This window comes from Cebus imitator, unplaced genomic scaffold (assembly GCF_001604975.1).
Source record: "Cebus imitator isolate Cc_AM_T3 unplaced genomic scaffold, Cebus_imitator-1.0 Scaffold265, whole genome shotgun sequence".
NCBI classification, from domain to species: domain Eukaryota; kingdom Metazoa; phylum Chordata; class Mammalia; order Primates; family Cebidae; genus Cebus; species Cebus imitator.
In genome coordinates, this window is record NW_016107580.1 from 676,734 (window position 1) to 696,874 (window position 20,141).

Consider the following 20,141-nt stretch of genomic DNA (forward strand, 5'->3'; position numbering starts at 1 on the left):
GTAGGAGTTTCATAGGTAGAGAGCAGAAGTAAATGCTTGGCTTCAAAGCTTCAAAGAACAGGCTTACATGTCTTTTTAGCAGCTAATGCTGCTGGTGATTTAAAATTGAAATTATTTCTCATTTACTATTCTGAAAATTCTAGTGCCTTTAAGAATTATGCTAAATCTACTCTGTCTGCTCTGTAAATGGAACAACAATGCTTTGATGACAGCACATCTGTTTATAGCATGGTTTACGGAATATTTTAAGCCCACTGTTGAGACCTACTGCTCATAAAAGGATTCCTCGCAAAATATTACTTACTGCTCATTGACTGTGCACCTGGTAACATGAGAGCTCTGATGGACATGTACAAGGAGATTAATGTTGTTTTCTTCCCTGCTAACACACTATCCATTCTGCAGCCCATGGATCAAGAGTCATTTTGACTTCCAAGTTTTGCTATTTAAGAAATATATTTCATAAACCTATCGCTGCCATAGATAGTGAATCCTCTGATTGAATATGGGCAAAGTAAATTGAAAGCCTTGTGGAAATGATTTGCCATTCTAGATGCCATTATAACATTCATAATTCATGGTAGGAGGTAAAAATATGAACCTCTTAACTTGAAAAAGTTGATTCCAATCCTTATGGATGACCTTGAGGAGTTCAAGACTTCAGTGGGGAAAGGAACTGTAGATGTGGTGAAAATAGCAAGAGAACTAGTATTAGAAGTGGAGGCTGAAGATATGACTGTATTACTGAAATCTCATGATGAAACTTTTAACAGATGAGGATTTGCTTTTTATGGATGAGTAAAGAAAGTGGTTTCTTGAAATAGAATCTACTTTTGGAGAAGATGCTGTGAATTTTTTGAAATGATAGCAAAGGATTTAGGATATTACATCAATTTAGCTGATAAAGCAGCAGCAGGGTTCGAGAAGAATTATTTAAATTTTTGAAAGAAGTTGTGCTGTGGGTAAAATGCCATCAAACAGCATTGCCTGCTATGGATAAATTTTTTATGAAAGGAAGAGTCAATCAATACGGCAAACTTCACTTTTGTCTTGCTTTCAGTAATTGCCACAGCCACCACTCTGATTAGTTAGCAGCCATTAGCATCGAAGCAAGACATTGTACCAGCAAAAAGATTATAACTTGCTAAAGCCTCAGATGAGTGTTAGCATTTTTTTAGCAATAAAGCATTTTTAAATTAAAGCATGTACATATTTTAGACATAATGCTGTTGCACACTTATCAGACTACAGTATAGTGTAAACATAACTTTTAAATGCACCGAGAAACCAAAAAATTTGTGTGACTCACATTATTGCAATATTCACTTTATTGATGTGGACTGGAACCAAACCTGCAATATCTCCCAAGTATGACTGTAATTGTTTCCAGATCCTCTTCTAGTTTGAAAGAACTTGATCTATCAAAGTACCTCTTACAGTAGTGCAGTCTCATTTAGGTTCTTATAAGGATATACACACCAATTCTAGCTTCAGTAAAAGGAAGAAATATTGTCAGAATGCGTCAGACATTTGCTAACAGATGTTACAGTGCTGCCACAGGTTACTAAAGTTAGAATCTGGAAAAGAGTATTTTTTGAGGAAAAGTGAGAGGAGGATAAAGTGAGATGAAGATAAAGATTTGTAAATCTTTATTTACAAGTAGTGTAAATAAAGGTGTTTGTTGTATTATTTATAATAGTGAGAAACTAGAAAAATTATGTTCAACAACATCAAAGCCCCTTTTTAATTTATTAAGTAATAAACCAATGTATAAAGTTAGGTTCAGTGTGGTATTCATTCTATAGAAAAAAGATATATTTATGAAATAAAACCTAGGAATAAATGGATAGTCCAAAATGTTAATAATAATTGTCTCCAGGTGTGGGATTATGGGTGATTTCTTTATGTTTTTATGTATTTAGAATTCTTCTGCAGTTAATATTACTTTTGTAATTAGTAAAAATTAATATGATAGGGCTGGGTGCAGTGTGGTGGCTTACACTATAATCGTAGCACTTTGGGAGGCCAAGGTGGGTGAATTGCTTGAGTCTAGAAGTTCAAGACCAATGTGGACAATGTGATGAAACCCCGTCTCTAAAAAAATATGAAAATTAGCTGGGGTGGTCTGCATCTGTAATCCCAGCTACTTGGAGACTTAGGTAGAAGGATCACTGAGTCTGGGAGGTCAAGGCTGCAGTGAGCCATGATTGTGCCACTGTACTCCAGCCTGGGCAACAGAGTGAGACCCTGTCTAAAAGAAAATTAATATGATAAATATTTCTTGAACCTAAAATGTATTAGGTATGGCTTTCAGAACTGAATAAACAATGTAGGGACACCTGGTTAAACATGATACAATAAGTACATTATCTCTTTAAAAAGAAGGGAGGAATAAACTTAAAACAATTTCAGCCAGTACCAAAGAATTTATTAAAGTAAACATTTTACTTGGTATAGACTGTATGCCAGGAATTCAGTATGACAGGTGCTTGCGATTACAAGTTGGTTACTGAAAGAAAGCAAGCTTGCTGTCATTTCTTCCAGAAAGTTTTGTATGGTCTTCCCTTCTATCATTGAGCTTACCATAACATAACTGAAATTATCAGTTCGTTTGTTTGTTTCCCCAAATGGATTATGAGTTCCTTTAGGATAGGGACTGTGTCTTTTTCATTTGTGTACCTCCAGCACCTAGCAATTTGTTTCATTAGCACTGCTTGGGATGTCATAAGTGGTGATGCTTGAGGTGGATTTTGAAGAAAGAGTGCCTATGATGAGAAGTTAATTTACTTTGAACGAAATTCTTCATTCCTCTATAACACGAGATAGATAAGTTACTGTACTGCAGCAATTGTTAATTTTAATTGAGAATATTTTTGTCTTTTTCAAATGGATTTTGGTTGCCCTAGTTTCAGAATACAGTTTTGAGTTGGTCAGTAAAGTGAATGTAACTTTTCAGTTATATTTTAAACATAAAAATTTGGCCATAAATTGTTTGCATTTTAGGTGAGGGGCAAGGGAGAACTTGAATTCATAGGGATGAGGTTGAGAAATCATAGTGGATGATTTTTTAAAAGTATATTAACAAAATGAATCTGTCATGAAGACTTACTCAAGTTACACTTAAGTATACAAAACAAATAATCAGAATACTGTTGCCTTCATTTCATATGAAGTAGGACAACATGTAGAATATGCAAGCAACATGAAGATCTTTAAAAAGTATAGCAACAAGTAGTTTAAATTTAACATGTACCTTCCATCCCCAATTTACTCACAGATTATATCCCCAAAGTTCAATTATAAGTTGATTCATTCTTTGTTGTCACAGGATAATTTTATAACAACAGTGATAGGGATCTGTGGTTTTCAACCCAGGGGACATTTGGCAATGTCTGGAGACATTTTTGGTCGTAACAACTTGCTGGTGGTAGGGAATGCTACTGGAATCTTGCAGTTGAGGCTAGGGATACTGCTAAACATTCTCCAATCCACAGGACAACTCCCATTACCCCAAAGAAGCATCCATCCCAAATGTCAGTAGTGCTGATGTTGGGAAATCCTGCCTAAACAATGGTCAGGTTCCCAGGGCAGCCTAAAAAACTTTAACCAGTAACAGTACAGTTCTTACAGCCCATAACTGAAATGTAGTGCTAATGGTGCCATTTCCTTTGTCGCTTAAAATTACTTCATCTCCACAGAAAAGTTCTTAAATGTCAACTTGGGATGAATTCCTTACTAGGGCACAAAGGGCAGTTACTCCCATAATGTGGTAGAGACTCTAGATTTCAATGCCTCTGGCTAGTGTTATTTAGATTTTCACATATATCAGTCAATCTTTTAAGACTTTATAAGAATAGTGGCTGGGCTGGGAGCTGGAGCCTATAATCTCAGCACTTTGGGAGGCCAAGGCAGGCGGATCACTTGAGGTCAGGAGTTCAAGACCAGCCTGGCCAACATGGAGAAACCCTGTCTTTACCAAAAATACAAAAATTAGCCAGATGTGGTGGTGGGCGCCTATAATCCCAGCTATTTGGGAGGCTGAGGCAGGAGAGTCGCTTGAACCCAGGAGGCAGAGGTTGCAGTGAGCCAAGATCATACAATTGCACTCCAGCCTGGGCACCAGAGCAAGACTCTATCTCAAAAAAANAAAAAAAAAAAAAAAAAAAAAAAAGAAGAAAAAGAGTTTATAGGGTAGAGATTGCCCATTATTTCAGTACAGTCATCCCTGGGTGTTTGCCGGGGATTTGTTCCAGAACTGTCACAGTTACTAAAATCCATGGATGCTCAAATTCCTTATATAAAATGGTATAGTATTTGCATATAATCTATGCATGTTTTCCTACATACTCTAAATAATTTCTTGATTACTTATAGTGCCTAATAAGTGAAAATGGTATGGAAATATTTGTTAGACTGTATTTTTAAGATTTGTATTTTTGAATTGTTGTGTTGTTAATTTGATTGTTTTTTTCCTCCCAAATATTTTCAATTCATGGTTGGGTGACTCCTGCAGATGCAAAACCTGTGGATACGGAGGTCCAACTGTATAATGTTTAGATGGTGAATACTTATATGTTTTTTAAAACTTGAAAATGTTTAATCAGTTTATTAACGTATTTACCAAATATTCATTTAGAAATAAGAGTAGAATGAATATTTGTATTTTTTAGTATCCTATAACTGATTTACTTTGATTTTATTAACAGGGTCAGGAGACGGTCTGGGGAAAATCATCCAGAGATTTCCACAGAAGGACTGGGATGATACACCTTTTCCACAGGGAATTGAATTGGTAAGTGGTTGTTGTATTATTGCATGTTTATAATGTTATTTTTCTTTTTTGTCACATTGATTTTTACATTTATGTTACATTTGGTATTAAATAATTTGATAATTGTAAGATATTGCAGTACCAGAAATAATCATCTTCCTTCCTAGTCCCCCAAGTACAGTTATCTTTGAATATGTTGATTCTAGAATTTGTATTTTGTTCTTCTTTTTCTCATTTAAACTTCTGATATTAAAGATGAAATTGATGTTTTCCATATATTCAGAAGCAGAAAAATTCCTCTGATTCTTTAGTAAAATTCTTAGCCTAGTAGCTTCAGGGATATACATTATACTTTTTTTTTCCTGAAAATGGCCAGGGTATTGTCTTAGTAAAAACAAACAAAAAAACACAAATAAAAAACCAAATGTTTGTTTAATGGTGACCTGTCATGGTTTGAAGTTGGTCTTAAAAACACAAACTAGATTTTTTTTTTAGCCACACGATCTGAAAGTTATCTTATAATAGTGCAGGTCAACTCCTTTTGTTGTTGTTGTTAGTCATTTTAGAGGAATTTATTGGTTGAACATAATTTATGCTGCCCAAGATATTGTATCTGGTGGTGGATCCATGCTGGTAAAATGAGGGACTAGAAAGGTGATTACTAAAGTACTTTGTAATATGTCTATCAGGTTTGGGTCTTCAAATTTACTTGGGGGTGTGTGTGTTCTTATTTACATTGTGTTTATGGATCCACACACACATACACACATAAAAGCAGTGTTCTTCAAAGGAGTCCTGTTGAGAAGACATTTGATATAATATGATAGTTAAGAGTGCAGGCTCTGTAACAGAGTGCCTAAGTTGAAATCTCAGCTGCATGGTAGGACTTTTGACAAGTCACTCAACTACTTTGAGCAGCAGAATATTTACCTATAAAATGAGGATAATGGTTATATTAAACTCATAGGTTGTTGTAAAGATGAAGTGGAAAAAATACACATAAAATGCTTAGAACAATGTCTCTCATAAATGAGTTGTCTGGTTGTTTAATTAGTATTGTTACTGTTTGTTCAGCATCGCTCAGCACCTCACCCACAGGAACAATTTGTTCATTCTCTTGTTAGCATGGATCAGAAATATCTATTACATATTTTGTATTGAAAATTGTAAATTTTCTCATTCTAGCTAATGACTGTCCAGTTTTGCTTCACTGAAAATTGAAGATACATTGCTAAGTGCTTAGTTTTGATTGTTAAAACTCAGCCATGTAAAGAAAGCTGAGAGTTCTGTAGCCCCACAAAGAGGGTAAATCCTGAATTTTGGCATTAAAAATGGGGAAGGAATGTGAGGATCCAAGGAAAATGGCTTTCTGGAGAAACCTTTGCGTTCCTTTCTCTTTTTCCCTATATGCCTGCAAACACCAGCAATTGGCCTTTCAGTGTGAAGAAATAGGCATTTTTTATAAAAGCTTTTAAACCCTGTTTCAATGTCCCTTTTAGTGTGATTGAGTGTAAATGGTTAGTATTTTAGTGTAAATACAGAAAGGCATTAGCTATAGTTAGTATTTTAGTATGAATGCAGAATCTGAAAACAGAATTCTATGATTTGAAAGAACTAAGGTTGAAAAATGTTAAGAGAAGGTTGAGAAGTGTTATTGAATAGGGACCAACTTTATTTTATCTGAGAACACACATGGGTTCAGAACATAATATTATATTCAAATTATTTTCTATTGCCACTTGTCCTTCCCAGGGAACACATACTTGATGTATTGGAGTTCTAAATGAAAAGTAGACATGTTCAGCCTTACAACTGGTGGAAAAGGATTTTAGTCATTCATTCACTAATTAATTAAATCCCAAATTTAATTTAGAGGATGCTGAATTTATTTTTTCATTTTTACGTAAAGAAATTGCCTTCTTTTTTTTTTCTTTTGAAAAATGGTGAACTTTAATTCAGATGGATTTTAAAAATAAAAATATGAAAGTAAGCTAAACCAAACATAATGACTACTTTTCCAATTCTGGGATATTTTTATCTTTCTCATGTGCTTTTTAGGCATACATGAAAACCACAGACAGTCATATAAATAAAGTTGCAGTTAATTTTGGTGACAGCATTTCAAAGAAAATTAAATTGTTTTTCAGAGGCATTCTATGGTTAACAATCTATTCCTGATTATAGGAACAATATTTTTATTGGCTGTGTCACGGACATCTAAACAGCTTAAAGAATTAAAGCAAAATAGTATTTTTGACCTTAGCTTCTTTGTTTGTTTGTTTGTTTGTTTAGGTTTTTTTTTTTTTTTTCTGAGGCAGAGTTCACTCTTGTTGCCCAGGCTGGAGTGCAGTGGTGGCATCTTGGCTCACTGCAGCCTCAGTCTTCCGGGTTCAAGCAGTTTCTCCTACCTCAGCCTCCAAGTAGCTGGGACTACATGTTCATACCACCACACCTGGCTAGTTTTGTATTTTTAGTAGAGACAGGGTTTCACCATGTTGCCCAGGCTGGTCTCAAACTCCTGACCTCAGGTGATCTGCCTGCCTTGGCCACCCAAAGTGCTGGGATTACGGGTGTGATCCACTGCGCCCGAGCGACCTTAGCTCATTTTTAAGATCCCCTGTCTCAGGAATGAATTTTTTTATATCATGATTCAGAAAATATGCCACAATCTTAGTAGGTCATGGCTTTACTAAGGCTTTTGTTAGAAATACCTCATTTTCTTAGAAGACTAAAGTACTGTGATAAGTAAATTTTGTGGCTTGAAAAAGAGAAGCAAGCATTCAGTTAGAATTTCTAATTTTAATGTTCTTAAGAAATTAGTTCTGTTATTTAAATTATACACTAGCAATTTGACTACCTGCCATATGAATTCAGTCTTCTGTAAATGTAGATTGAGGAAAAGAGAGGAAAAAGAGCTTGTATTCCACATTGTGCAGGTGTAACATGGGAAAAAGTAGCTTTAATATTGGATGTTATTTGAGGGCAGAGTGGTAAGTATAAGTAGAATTCTTTAAGCTGTTTAGAATGCAGTAAACACAATAAATGGCATAGATGTACATACCATCTAACATAGATGTAAATACTATTTGGTTAGGAAACTGAGTGTAGAAAGGATGGAAGAAATTTTTTCTCCTTTTTGTGGAAGAATATGCTTGAAAAGAGAATGAGATGACAGAATCAGTGTTCACAAACATTTTAAAAGGAAGGAGTTACGGGATGTTTAAGAAAACAAAATATGATAAGTAAAAATTTAAGTTCTTTCATGTGATTATATAAAGCTAGATGTATAAGTAATTATTTAGAATAAAGATAGGCAGATACTATCCAGCTAGAGAGGTTTCAGAAGTACAAGAAGACAGCTTTTAAAAAGTTTGTAAAAGCTATGTATGGTAGATACTATAGATAGCATCTAAAGCCTCTGTGCTGAGGTAGGATGCAAGGTAAAATATTCAGTTTTAAAGATGGTCCAGAGCTTGGTATAAAGGGTGTGTGGAAGGACTCTTGATTTAGTATAGAGTTGAAGCTGAAAACTTAAGAATACTGCTATGAAGTATGAAGACATGGCTTTTAAAACGTACTAAGAGCTAAAAAAAGGATTTTAAAAGTTATGTTCACAACAAAGCAAGTGGATATAAATGGGGTTTAAGCTGGAAAATGGTGGTTTGAGCTCATATTTTTGGTACCCACTTCCAGACTGTTTGGAACCACATGGTAGGCAACCTGATGAAGTCTGGAAGGTGCATTTTGAGGTAGTAGGTCCTTTTATCATCTCTGAAGATGAGATTAGTTAATCCTGGTGTTAGGGTTCTAATACACTCCTCCATACTCACTACAATGGTTTGTTTATCCTGTGCTAGAATTCTCATGTCTCTCAATTTTGTTTATTTTTCTAGTGCATTAATACCTTCAGTTATGCTAGAAAATCTTTCCCCTACATTCACTACTTCTCTCAGAACCACCTTAGACAAAGTTTTCTTTTCATGCTGGGGTTCTCCTCTACCTGATGTTGTAAGACCAAAGAGAACTTCCTGAGGAAGATGTAGAACTACGTAGGCCTGACCCACTACATCTTTGTGTTGTTGCAGGCAGCCCGGCCTTCATTCCACGGTACCATACTGCCCCTCATCTCTCATGTGCTTGTCTGTCATATCACCTTATGGCTTATTGTGTACTTCTTAAGTTCCAGTTTCTTTTTGCTACTCTTCTATTTCCATTCATCCATTTCCATTGTATCTATAATTTTAGCAAAAAAAAACTTTCCTTGACTTCATCTTTTAGCTACTATCCTGTTTCTTCTTCATTATAAAATGCTTTTAATGGTTCTTCTTCATTTGCTGTCCCAATTTCTCTAAGAGGCTAATGTGGTTCAGTGGAAAGAATATGGGATCTGAAATTTTAAAGCCTTGAGCAAAGTTAATTTGCTCTCTCTGATAATAATACTTTTCCTACAGGGCTGTTATTAGGTGATCATCTATTAATATTTTAATAATTGTAATGTTATAATTTCTTATTATTTTCTCTCATTTTATGCATCTGTCTCACTTACATTTTGGGGATTTATTCTAAAGTATAGTTTATGTCCTTTCTGTCCTGAAATCACAAAGTTGAAGTTAACTTTTTCTGAATTGGTTAAGGTAATGCTAGCTTTTATAATAGATAAACATGGAAATCTTGGTGGCTTAACTTAATAGAAGTTTTTGTTTTTTTCCCCCTACTTACATAAAGGCTCATTAGTGGCAGTAGGGTAGATGGGAGTGCGGTTTGCCATTTTCAAAATGTGGTCCTGTAACCAAAAAGCAAGTTAGATGCTCACTGCATGTAGAGTTCAATTAACAAGAGTGATGTCTGATACAAAAAAGGTGAATTTATTTCAAAGCTAGCTTGGGGGAAGAGGCACAAAGTGTTCTTCCTTTAAATGTGCCACTCCACCTTTGGAGCAGAAAGCAGGCATTTTTATAAGGCAGGGGAGGAGATGAGCAAAGGCAGGGGTCCCCCTGCTACCAGGCAGTTACCTGCTAGGCATTTGGGGCACCTTCCTGGCAAAAATAAGTTGTAAAAGTGGCCAAGTGGGCATACTTTCAGCAAGCCCTCCTAGTAGCTGTCAGTTCTGAGGGAGTTGAAGAGGGGAGATGCAGGGGAGAGAGAGAGGAGAGAAGAAAAAAGAATAATTAAATCACCTCCAGAAAAATGGGGGTGCTTGGTTACAGTACTTAGGATCTTTTTGGGCATCAGTAGTCCGTGGGCAGAGTAGTAAGAGAAAACATGGAGGATAGTAAGTTAGTTTTATGGGATTTGTCTGGAGGCAATATATGTTATCCATATTCTGTTGATCAGAAGTCAGTCACAAAGCCAGTTAGCTGTAATAGGAGGTTGGCAAATAAAGCCTAGATGTGTGCTTAAGACAAGAAGGCAACAGATTTAGTGAACAAATAGCTCTCCTCTGCCACACTGTTCATGCTTAATCCAAAGAATGTTTCCCTTATCTTTAATATTCCTTGACCATTTTATTTTTCGACATCATTAATTTGGTCTTTGTGGTATAATGAAAAAATAAATGTTTGGTCTTCCTCCCCAGTTTCTGGCACAGAGCTCCTGAAACCTTTGTGATTTACTGTGTTTTGTATGCCAGTGAGATGGCTCTTGGGTTGAGGGGCCCTAAATAGTTGCAGGATGGGGGCTGGTCACCAGAGGAAGCAACTATGCATTTAGTGGTTTAGAACTTTCAGCCCCAGTAGGGAAAAAGAAGGACTGGAGATAGAGATCAGTCACCAATGGCAGTTATTTAACCAGTCATACCTACTTAATAAAACCTCCATTAAAACCTGTAGATGACAGGATTCTGATAGCTTCTGGGTTGATGAACAGATTTTTTTTTTTTAAAGAGACGGGATCTTACTCTGTCACCCAGGCTGGAGTGTAGTGGTGTGATCATAGTTCATTGTTACCACAAACTCTTGGACTCAAGCGATCTCCTGCCTCAGTCTACAGAATAGCTAGGACTACAGATGTGTGCCACCATGCCTAGCTATTTTTTTTATTTTTCACAGAAACAGAGTCTGTCTTCCAGAGGCTGGTCTCAAACTCCTAGCCTCAAGTAATCCTCTTACCCTGGCCTCTCAAAGCACTGGGATTACAGGCATGAGCCACTGTGCCTGACCAGTGAACACACTAATGTCCTATGAAAGTGGTACACCTGAGAGAGGGTGTGGAGGCTCTGTCACCTCCTCCCTGCCATACCTTACCCTGTATATCTCTTCCACTTGTCTGTTTCTTAGTCTTATCCTTTATAATAAAGTGGTAAATATAAATATCTTTTTCTATTACTAGATTTCTAATATGAGGTGAGTTTTTGGGTAACAAATAGCCTGGAAGGTTAAATCAAAGCTAGTTCTTGCCCAATTTCACTTCTAGCAATTTATCTTATCCTTAATCTGAAACTAGGGTGACTGTATCTTATTCAAACCAAAATGCTTGTGAGAGTGAAAAGGAGTAAATGAAAAACATGCATAAGCTGGGGCTATCTATAACCAACTGATTTGTATGGTTATTTATATACATATGTTTGTATGAATTACCTGTATGCAAAAGATTGGAAACTATCTAAGTGACCATTAGTAGGGAACTGGTTGGATTAATGGTACCACACCCACTCATTAGAACATAGTACAGCTGTTAAAAATATGAGATAAAGAGATATACAAGCACATGAAAAGATGCTAACATCACCAATTATTAAGGAAATGCATATTAAAACCACCATAAGATACCGTTGCATGCCCATTATTATTGCTATGGGGGAAAAAAAAAGCCAAGCACAGTGGCTCACTTTTGCAATCCCAGCAACTAGGAAAGCTGAGGTGGAAGGATTACCTGAGCCCAGAATTGGAGGCAGCAGTGAATTATGATTGCACCACTGCAACTCCAGCTTGGGTGATAGAGTGAGATTCCAACTCTAAAAAAAACCAAAACAAACAAAAAAAAACACCCAAAACAAAAATCCCAGAAAACAACAAATGTTAGCAAGATTAGGGTGAAACTGGAACCCTTCTGCACAGTTGGTGGGAAAGTAAAATGGTGCAGCCACTGTGGAAAATGATACTGAGAATCTTCAAAAAAAAAATAGAAAATAAAATTACTGTATGATCTAGCAATTTCACTTCTGAGTATATACCTAAAAGAACTGAAAGCTGGGATTCAAACAAATATACATACACATTTATAGTAGCATTGTTCACAATAGTCAAATGGTGGAAGTAACCTAAGTGTCCATAGATGAATAGACAAGTGAGATGTGATACACACACACGCACGCATGCACGCACGCACGCACGCACGCACGCACGCACGCACCCACTCCAGAATATTATTAAGCCTTAAAAAGGAAGAAAATTCTGACACATGTCACAACATGTGCCAACATTTACTGTGTTGTGCAAGGTTCAACCTGAAGGATGAACCTTGAGGACATTATGTTAAGGGAAATAAGCCAGTCACACACAAACACACACAAAAATACTATGTGATTTCACTAATATGAGTTACCTAGAGTTGTCAAATTCATGTAGACAGGAAGGAGAATTGTGGTTGCCAGGGGCTGGGGAAAAGGAGGAATGGCAAGTTGTTTAATGGGCATAGATTGTGAATTTTGCAATATGTAAAGAGTTTAGTTGCACAACAGTGTGAGTGTATTTAACACTATCTGAACTGTCCACTTAATATTGTTAAGATGATAAATTTTATGTTACATGTATTTTACTATAGTTACCTTTTAAAACAGTATGAAAGAAAGCTTTAGGAACTGAAATGAATAAATCTCTAAGGCATGTTTTATATCAAGTAGCTAAAAACTATCTGGGAAAGAAAAGTACAAAGTTGGAAGACTTACACAACCTGGTTTAAAGACATACCACAAGGCTCAGGAATCAAGACAGTATGGTATTGGTTTAAGGAATAGACATGTAGATCCGTGGTACAGTCTAGAAGCAAACTAACATCTATATCATAAATTTATTTTTTCTGAAATGTTCCACTGTATTGAAAGAAAATCATGTGTTATCTTTTTTGTTTTTTCCTTTTATTTTTAGTTGATCTGTAATAATTATACATATTTATGGGAAACAGAGTGGTATTTCGATACATGTATACAATGTGTGATGGTCAAATCAGGGTAATTAGTATAACCATCACCTCAAATAGTTATCATTTCTTATTGTTGTGAACATTCAAAATCTTCTAACTTTTTGAAAATATACACTAAATTATCGTTAGCTGTATTCACCTTATGGTGCTACAGAACCCTAGAACTTATTTTTCCCATCTAGCTGTTACTCTGTATCTGTTAACCAATCTCTTCCTTTCCTCCCCTCCCCATATCCTTCCCAACCTCTGATAACCACATTTCTGCTCTCTGCTTCTATGAGCTCAAATTTTTGTTTTTTTGTGTTTAGCTTCTACATATGAGTAGTAGTTATCTTTCTGTGCCTGACTTCATAAATTGATTTTTTGACAGAGTTGCTAATGTAATTCAGTTGTGGAAAAGATAGCCGGAACAAATGGTGCCGGAACAAGAAGATACCCATTTGGAAAAAAAATGAGCCTGACTTGGCCTTAAACCATACACAAAAAGTAACTTGAAATGAATCATAGACTAAATGTGAAAGCTAACACTATAAAGTTTTTTTAAAGAAAGCTTAGGACTTTGAGACCTTTACTTAAGCCAAGATTTTTTAGACAGAAAATCAAAACCATGACTGATTAGTTTTTCTGGATTTTCTGAAAACCCTTGAAAAATAGTATATATGCAGAGAAGGTGGACAGTACAATAGCAATAAGCCCCATTTTGTTTTGGAAGTTTGCCTTGGATGTACAGAATCTTTGGATGCTACCTGGGCCTTCTAGTTTCTGCTATTTATCATTGGAAAGGAGGAAGATGCTGGAAGAAGTGAGGGGATGTGGGATACCCTAAGCAGCACTTTCACCTAGAAAGGCAGAGCAGAGTTTACTCAGGTGCCAGTTTATTTTGCCAGATGCCAGGTTTGCTTCTTCAAGCCAGAATTTTGGGTATATTAAAAAATGTGGGGTGATGACCAGCCTGGGCAACATGGTGAAACCCTTTTCTACAAAACATAGAAAAATTGGCTGGGCACAGTGGCTCATGCCTATAATCCCAACACTTCCGGAGACTGAGGCAGGCAGATCATGAGGTCAAGAGATTGAGACCATCCTGGCCAACATAGTGAAACCCTGTCTCTACTAAAAATACCAAAATTGGCACGCATCTGTAGTTTCGGCTACGTGGGAGGCTGAGGCAGGAGAATCACTTAAACCTGGGACACGGAGGTTGCAGTGAGCCGAGATTGTGCATTGCACTCCAGCCTGGCAACAGAGTAAGACTCTGTCTCAGAAAAAAAGGAAAAATTAGCTGGACATGGTGGTGCATGCATGCTTGTAGTTTCAGCTACTTGGGAAGCTGAGGTGGGAGGGTCACGAGCCCAGGAGGCAGATTGTAGTGAGCCGAGATCGCACCACTGCACTTCAGCCTGGGTGACAGAGGAAGACTCTGTCTTAAAAAAAAAAAAAAAAAAAAAGTCAGGTGACTTTGACAATAAGACTTCTTTTTAAAGTTTTGATTGCTGTAAATGGTAGCCAACTTTAGATATTAAAAACATTATATGTGAAAGACTTTGTGATATGTGGGAAAGAATACTGAACTCTAGGATGTTAGGTATCTGTATGTTTATATTTATTTATATAGAGGTGTATGTTTTTATATAAATAATTTGCTTATGAAGGACAACAACAATTTGAGAGAACACCATATTGCTAAGTCATATAATCTATTTTCAAAGGTATATAGGGAATGAATTTTTATACTACCTACCCCCCCATTTTGATCTCATAAAACTTTTTGTCAAATTATACATCCTATTTACTGTATGAAATATGTTTACATCTTTTTACTTGAGTTTGTGTAATTCTTTGAGAGGTCAGATGGAACTTTCCCTGTTACGGATATTATCATGCATGGTCATCTCCTTGTAAGCTAGCCAGAATAACTTGCAAATATGTCAGTTTAATAAAAAGAAGTATTTGGTGGCCTCTAGTGGTACTTACGGGTCTATAAAAAGTCACCAATGTACAAAATTTTAGGGTGACAGAGTTATTACTAAGATGACAAAATAAACAAATATATGTATTTATTGGAGAAAAGTTTTTTAGTTCTTGAAAACTAAAAACTCATTAATGAAATATAAATTTAACAATGATATGGCTGTATCTACTCTTATGTCAAATTATTACCACTAGACTTACTTTCAAGAAATGCCTTGGAATTATACACATATATCTTAATTAGAAGAATTTCTATGTAACTTGTACTTGACATTCAGAAATAGTTTACTGTTGCATTGCATTGAGATGTGTCCATGAAGGAGGATGGTGGGAATATTTCTGACCTCTTTTGAAATATAATGAAAACTAAAAAAGGAGTGACAATTTCATAGATTAATTATAAAGATAAAAGTCCTTAGTAAAATATACTTTTTTAAATAGTTAATTCTGGCTAACTCTTAAAGATACTTGAAGTCAGGCCAAAAATTATCCAGAATTTCAACTGCATGTGGAAATTTAGAAAGATCATTTCAAAAATTGGAAAAAATTGTATAAAGTGAAGATTTAGAAAACCAAAGAGAAAAGTGACAGTTTTAGGTAAGTTGAATTTATTTAAGTGCTAAAATTCATTCATTAAAAAAAAAAAGTGGAAATTGAAATCTCAGGAGATTTTGTAGCTTGCTCAGTGTCATATAGCTACTTACTAATTGCTGAGATGATAATAAAACTCTGGTCTTTTGATTCTCTGTTAAAGCATTTCTAAAACTACTCTACTAGTTGTATCATATGGGTAAGCAGTTTTTTTAAAGTTTATTTCTGATACTTAAAAAATTAATAGACTAAGCCTTAGATTCTAATTAGGATGATTTAAGTGGCATTAGAAAGACACTTAGAGAAAAAGCATTTTAACATTAAAATCAGAAGAGTGTAATGACATGAATCCTTGATGCTTAAAGAGTTGTCAGCTCTTATTTTTTCCAAAGATAGATAGACCATATTTACAAGAAATACCTCTAGTATCTGTGAACTTAGGAATAAGGAATAGCTTTGATTATGACAACCACAGTGTTCTAATGAAAAACTTAGATTTTACTATTGGATTCAAAACCAAGTGAAAGATTCATTAAAGCTGAGGAACACATCAGAGTCTCTTAACAGCAGCAGAATTGATCAAGCAGAAGAAAGAATTTGTGAGCTTGAAGAGATGCTATTTAAAAATACAAAGTCAGAGAACACCAAAGAAAAAGAAAAAAGAATGATGCACACCTACAAGATCCAGAAAATAGCCTCAGTGGGGCAAATCTAAGAGTTATTGGCCTTAAAGAGGAGGTCGAGAACATAGGGGTAGAAAGTTTACTCAAAGTGATAATAACAGAAAATTTCCCAAAACTAGAGAAAGATATCAATATTGACATACAAGATTATAGAACAGCTAGCAGATTTAATCCAAAGAAGAATGCATAAGGCATGTAATATCAGACTCCCAAAGGTCAAGGATAAAGAAAAGATCTTGAAAGCAACAAGAGAAAAGAAACAAATAACGTACAATGGAGCTTCAGTATGTCTGACAGCTGATTATTCCATGGAAACTTTACAGGCCAGTAGCGAGTGGCCTGATATGCTTAAAGTGCTGAAGGAAAGAAGCTTTTATCCTAGAACAGTATATCTAGGAAAAATATTCTCCAAACAGGAGGGAGGACCACTTTCCCAGACAAACAAAAGTTGAGGGATTTCATCAACACCAGACCTGTCTTACAAGAAATTTTAAAGGGAATAGCTCCATCAGAAAGAACAAAAATTAATAAGCAACAAAACTCACTAAGTACACCAAAATACTAAGTACCCCTGAAAACACATAATATTATAATACTGCAGCTGTCATGTGTAAACTCCTCTTAAATAGAAAGACTAAAATATGAACCAATAAAAAATAATAACAAGGACTTTTCAAGACATACGGAACAATACGATACAAACAGAAAAAACAAAAAGTTAAAAAGTAGGGGAACAAAGTTAAGGTATAGTTTTATTTTTTTGAGACAGAGTCTCTCTCTATTGTCCAGATCTTTTTCTTCTCTAAAGCCAATTTGCCAAATTTGTATTAAAATACATACATATCCAAATTTCTTTTTCAGGAGTTGAAGGTCCCAATATGTTTGGATGTATCATTAAGTTATAAATATAGAACTCTTAACCTAATAAAAATTTCTAGAATTTAGGGCAGAAAGTAGAGTCTTTCCATCTCATTTATAGATTTTAGATACTATCTAGTTGAAGTGACTGAGATAGAGATTTGGTTCTGTTTAGTGCAGGATGTTATACTATAACAGTGTACTGGTCTAATCTTAATGAAGTTGTCCTGTGCATTTCAAAAAGAAATTCAACTCTGGCAAATCTTTGGACATCATTTTTGGCTAATTTTGCAACAGATCATATTGGAACCTGGAAACAAGTGCCAGCTATTGCTAATGGAGCCATGAGCTCTTGCCATTATTCTGGCAGTCATTTTTAGGGATGTTAACTGTAGTGCTGTAAGGGCATGAAAACATGGCAAGCCTTTGGATAATGTAAAGTTGATTTAATACATATCACACTGGATTAATACCTGTGGCAAGCTTCAAATACCAATAGCAATGTATTATATCTTATAATCTCACATCACCTTAGCCTTTGGATTACGTAGCTGCCCCATGTCTTTGGAGGCAAGAGCTCACTTAAAGACCAAAATCGTTTATATAGTAAGTAACTCAAGCTACAAGAAGAGGTATTGTCTCCAGATTAAAAATAGAAAATAGGAGGGCCCAAGGTATAAGTCAGAATTAGCCATTGTGTATTTCTTTCTGCCTCTCAAGAGAATAGTGCAGAAGATAGCACTTCCCACATCCTGGTGTAAAGGGAGCTGGGAAGCAAGGAATCCATATGAGGGACAGTCAAAGTTGTTCCAAGGTTTTGGATGACTATCTTGTTTGGAATAGGTGAGGATTTATTAATGTTGTGAGCAAATAAACTGTGGTAATTTAGTGTGAGACTTGCTAAGAGATGCCCTGAGGCACTTGGCTCAGTCCTAAGTGTGTTGAGATACTAAGATCTCTGACTGTGAGCAGTCTTGTGATTAGATGTAGTATTCTGTGTAGATAACAGCCTCTATGTTGCATGAAGTGAAAAAAGGTGGGAGAGCACTGTGAGTTATTGTATGCTATGGACTGTTTTTACCTGATGGGTTGTTTCCATTTGGTAGTCTTTTTACTCTTCAAACTGTCTCAGTTATACTCAGTGGAACCAAGATAGATTAAAGGAAGCACTGTGCTCTCGTGAAGGTTATGTAAATTAGGATTTTGGTAATTGAACTAAGAGCACCCCACTCCAAAGTGTAACTTACATGTTAAAAGGTCACTTGATTCAGCTATTCTCATTTTCTATAGATTCTATTAAATATTTCCAGTGCTAAAGTCTTAAAGGCTGTGTGCTTCATTTGAATAGGAAATGTGATTGATTTCTTTTAAAGTTTTGCTTATCCAATTTGTGTTTGGTATATATTTGGAAGGGAGAGTTAGTATATAGGCTGGAATAATGGACTGAAATTAATAAAAGTGAATATGAGGAAATGTAAAGTATTTTATTACAATTATGTCCTGTAAAACTATGATGTAAGACCTGAAGTTCATCTGAAAAAGACCTAGATGTTTTATTAATAAGGTTGGCATGAGCAATTAGCTTCTAGAAAAGCTGATGCAGTTTTGGCTGTGGAATACCCGAGATAGTGACAGTAGACATGGGAATAGAGTATTTAATTGACAGGGTTTGGTTGGATGACTAATCGAATATGGAATGGACTGAGGGACCATAAGTTATCTCACTGATTTAAATTTGGATAACTGGGAGAGAAGCAGTACCTTGATAGAGTAGTGAGAAGGTAGAAGTAATTTCAGCTTTGTCCAGCTTGACCCTCTAAAAATGAACTTAAGATATAAGACTTAAAAAGTAATTTGGCAAAGTGGTCAATATCATGGACTCTAGACCAGTCTTCCTGAGTTTTTGTTCACCACTGGGTAACACTGTAACCTTGGGCAAATTATTTAAAGGCTGTGTGTCTCTTTTTATCAATCTAATAGGGATAAACTTCATACGCTATGTACCAGGAACCATTTTAAGCACTCTGTGTATATTAAGTCATTTGATCCTTATATATCTATTAAATATTTCCAGTGCTAAAATCTTAAAGACTGTGTGTTTTATTTGAATCGGAAATGTGATTGATTTCTTTTCGTTTACTTTGAAGTGTTGCTTATCCAATTTCTATTTGGTACATATATAGAAAGGGAAGATATAAGGATCAAATGACTTAATACCCATAAAGTGCTTAAAATGCTTCCTGGTATATAGTAAGCATAAAAGTATAAGCTGTTGCCACTCTTATTGTCATTATTAGGGTACATTTTCCAAAATAATGCTGTGGTTTCAGTGTAAAACCTAATACTATCAAAAGGATTTCTTTCATTAGGAGCAGTTCTAGGAAACTTCATTTTGTTTCCTTACTTGCCACCTCTGCCCTCTCAAATTTGTAGATCCAAGGTGTGGAAAATTAGTTGTGCACTTTTAATTATTAAATCTTGTTATTAGGGATAAATTTGTATTTTAGGGAAATGAGAGAGTCTTTGAATTTTTTTTTTGCTTTAATTACAATTCTTTTTGAATTTTAAAGCACCATATTGAAAATGTTTATTTCCTACTTTTTGTCATTCTCATCTGAACACTGTGTTTAGCTTAAGCTCAGAATTCTGATTTCAGGTTTTTTTTTTCCTACTAGACCTTACTTAATAACATTAGTTTTATTCTTAAATGAATTTAGTCCTTTGGACTGTCCTTCATATTTTATGCTCTCTTTGATCCTCATACATTCCCTGATATTTTCACGAAACATATAGGAAGCAATTTGCTTTCTTAGAGGAAGTAAAACTAGTCTTAAAGACTCAGCTGAAAAAGCTGTGTGTGTGTGTGTGTGTGTGTGTGTGTGTGTGTGTGTGTGTGTGTGTTTTGAAATTTCCAGATGAAATGGACAGTCTGAGGAAAGCTATCAAACTGGAGGAAGCCCCACATATAAGTAGGACTGTTCTAGTTATTCTTGGATCTATAAAGTTTGTATAGTTTTGGATGTTTCTTCTCTCTGATTTCCCCTTGTCTATCACTATTTAAATAAATTATGCATATCTATTTCTATTCATTCAGTATTTTAAGTAGAGCCTGTCTATTTAACTGCATG

At 35.4% G+C, this 20,141-nt stretch overlaps 1 protein-coding gene across 1 annotated transcript in view; it reads left to right on the forward strand.

The window, feature by feature from the left end:
• The window catches only part of SBF2 (SET binding factor 2), a 489,013-nt gene that overhangs the window by 92,797 nt on the left and 376,075 nt on the right, over positions 1-20,141 (forward strand). Inside the window, exon 2 of the mRNA XM_037728439.1 lies at positions 4,707-4,792. Within this exon, the coding sequence (XP_037584367.1) occupies positions 4,707-4,792 (86 nt within the window). The remainder of the gene's footprint in view (positions 1-4,706; positions 4,793-20,141) is intronic.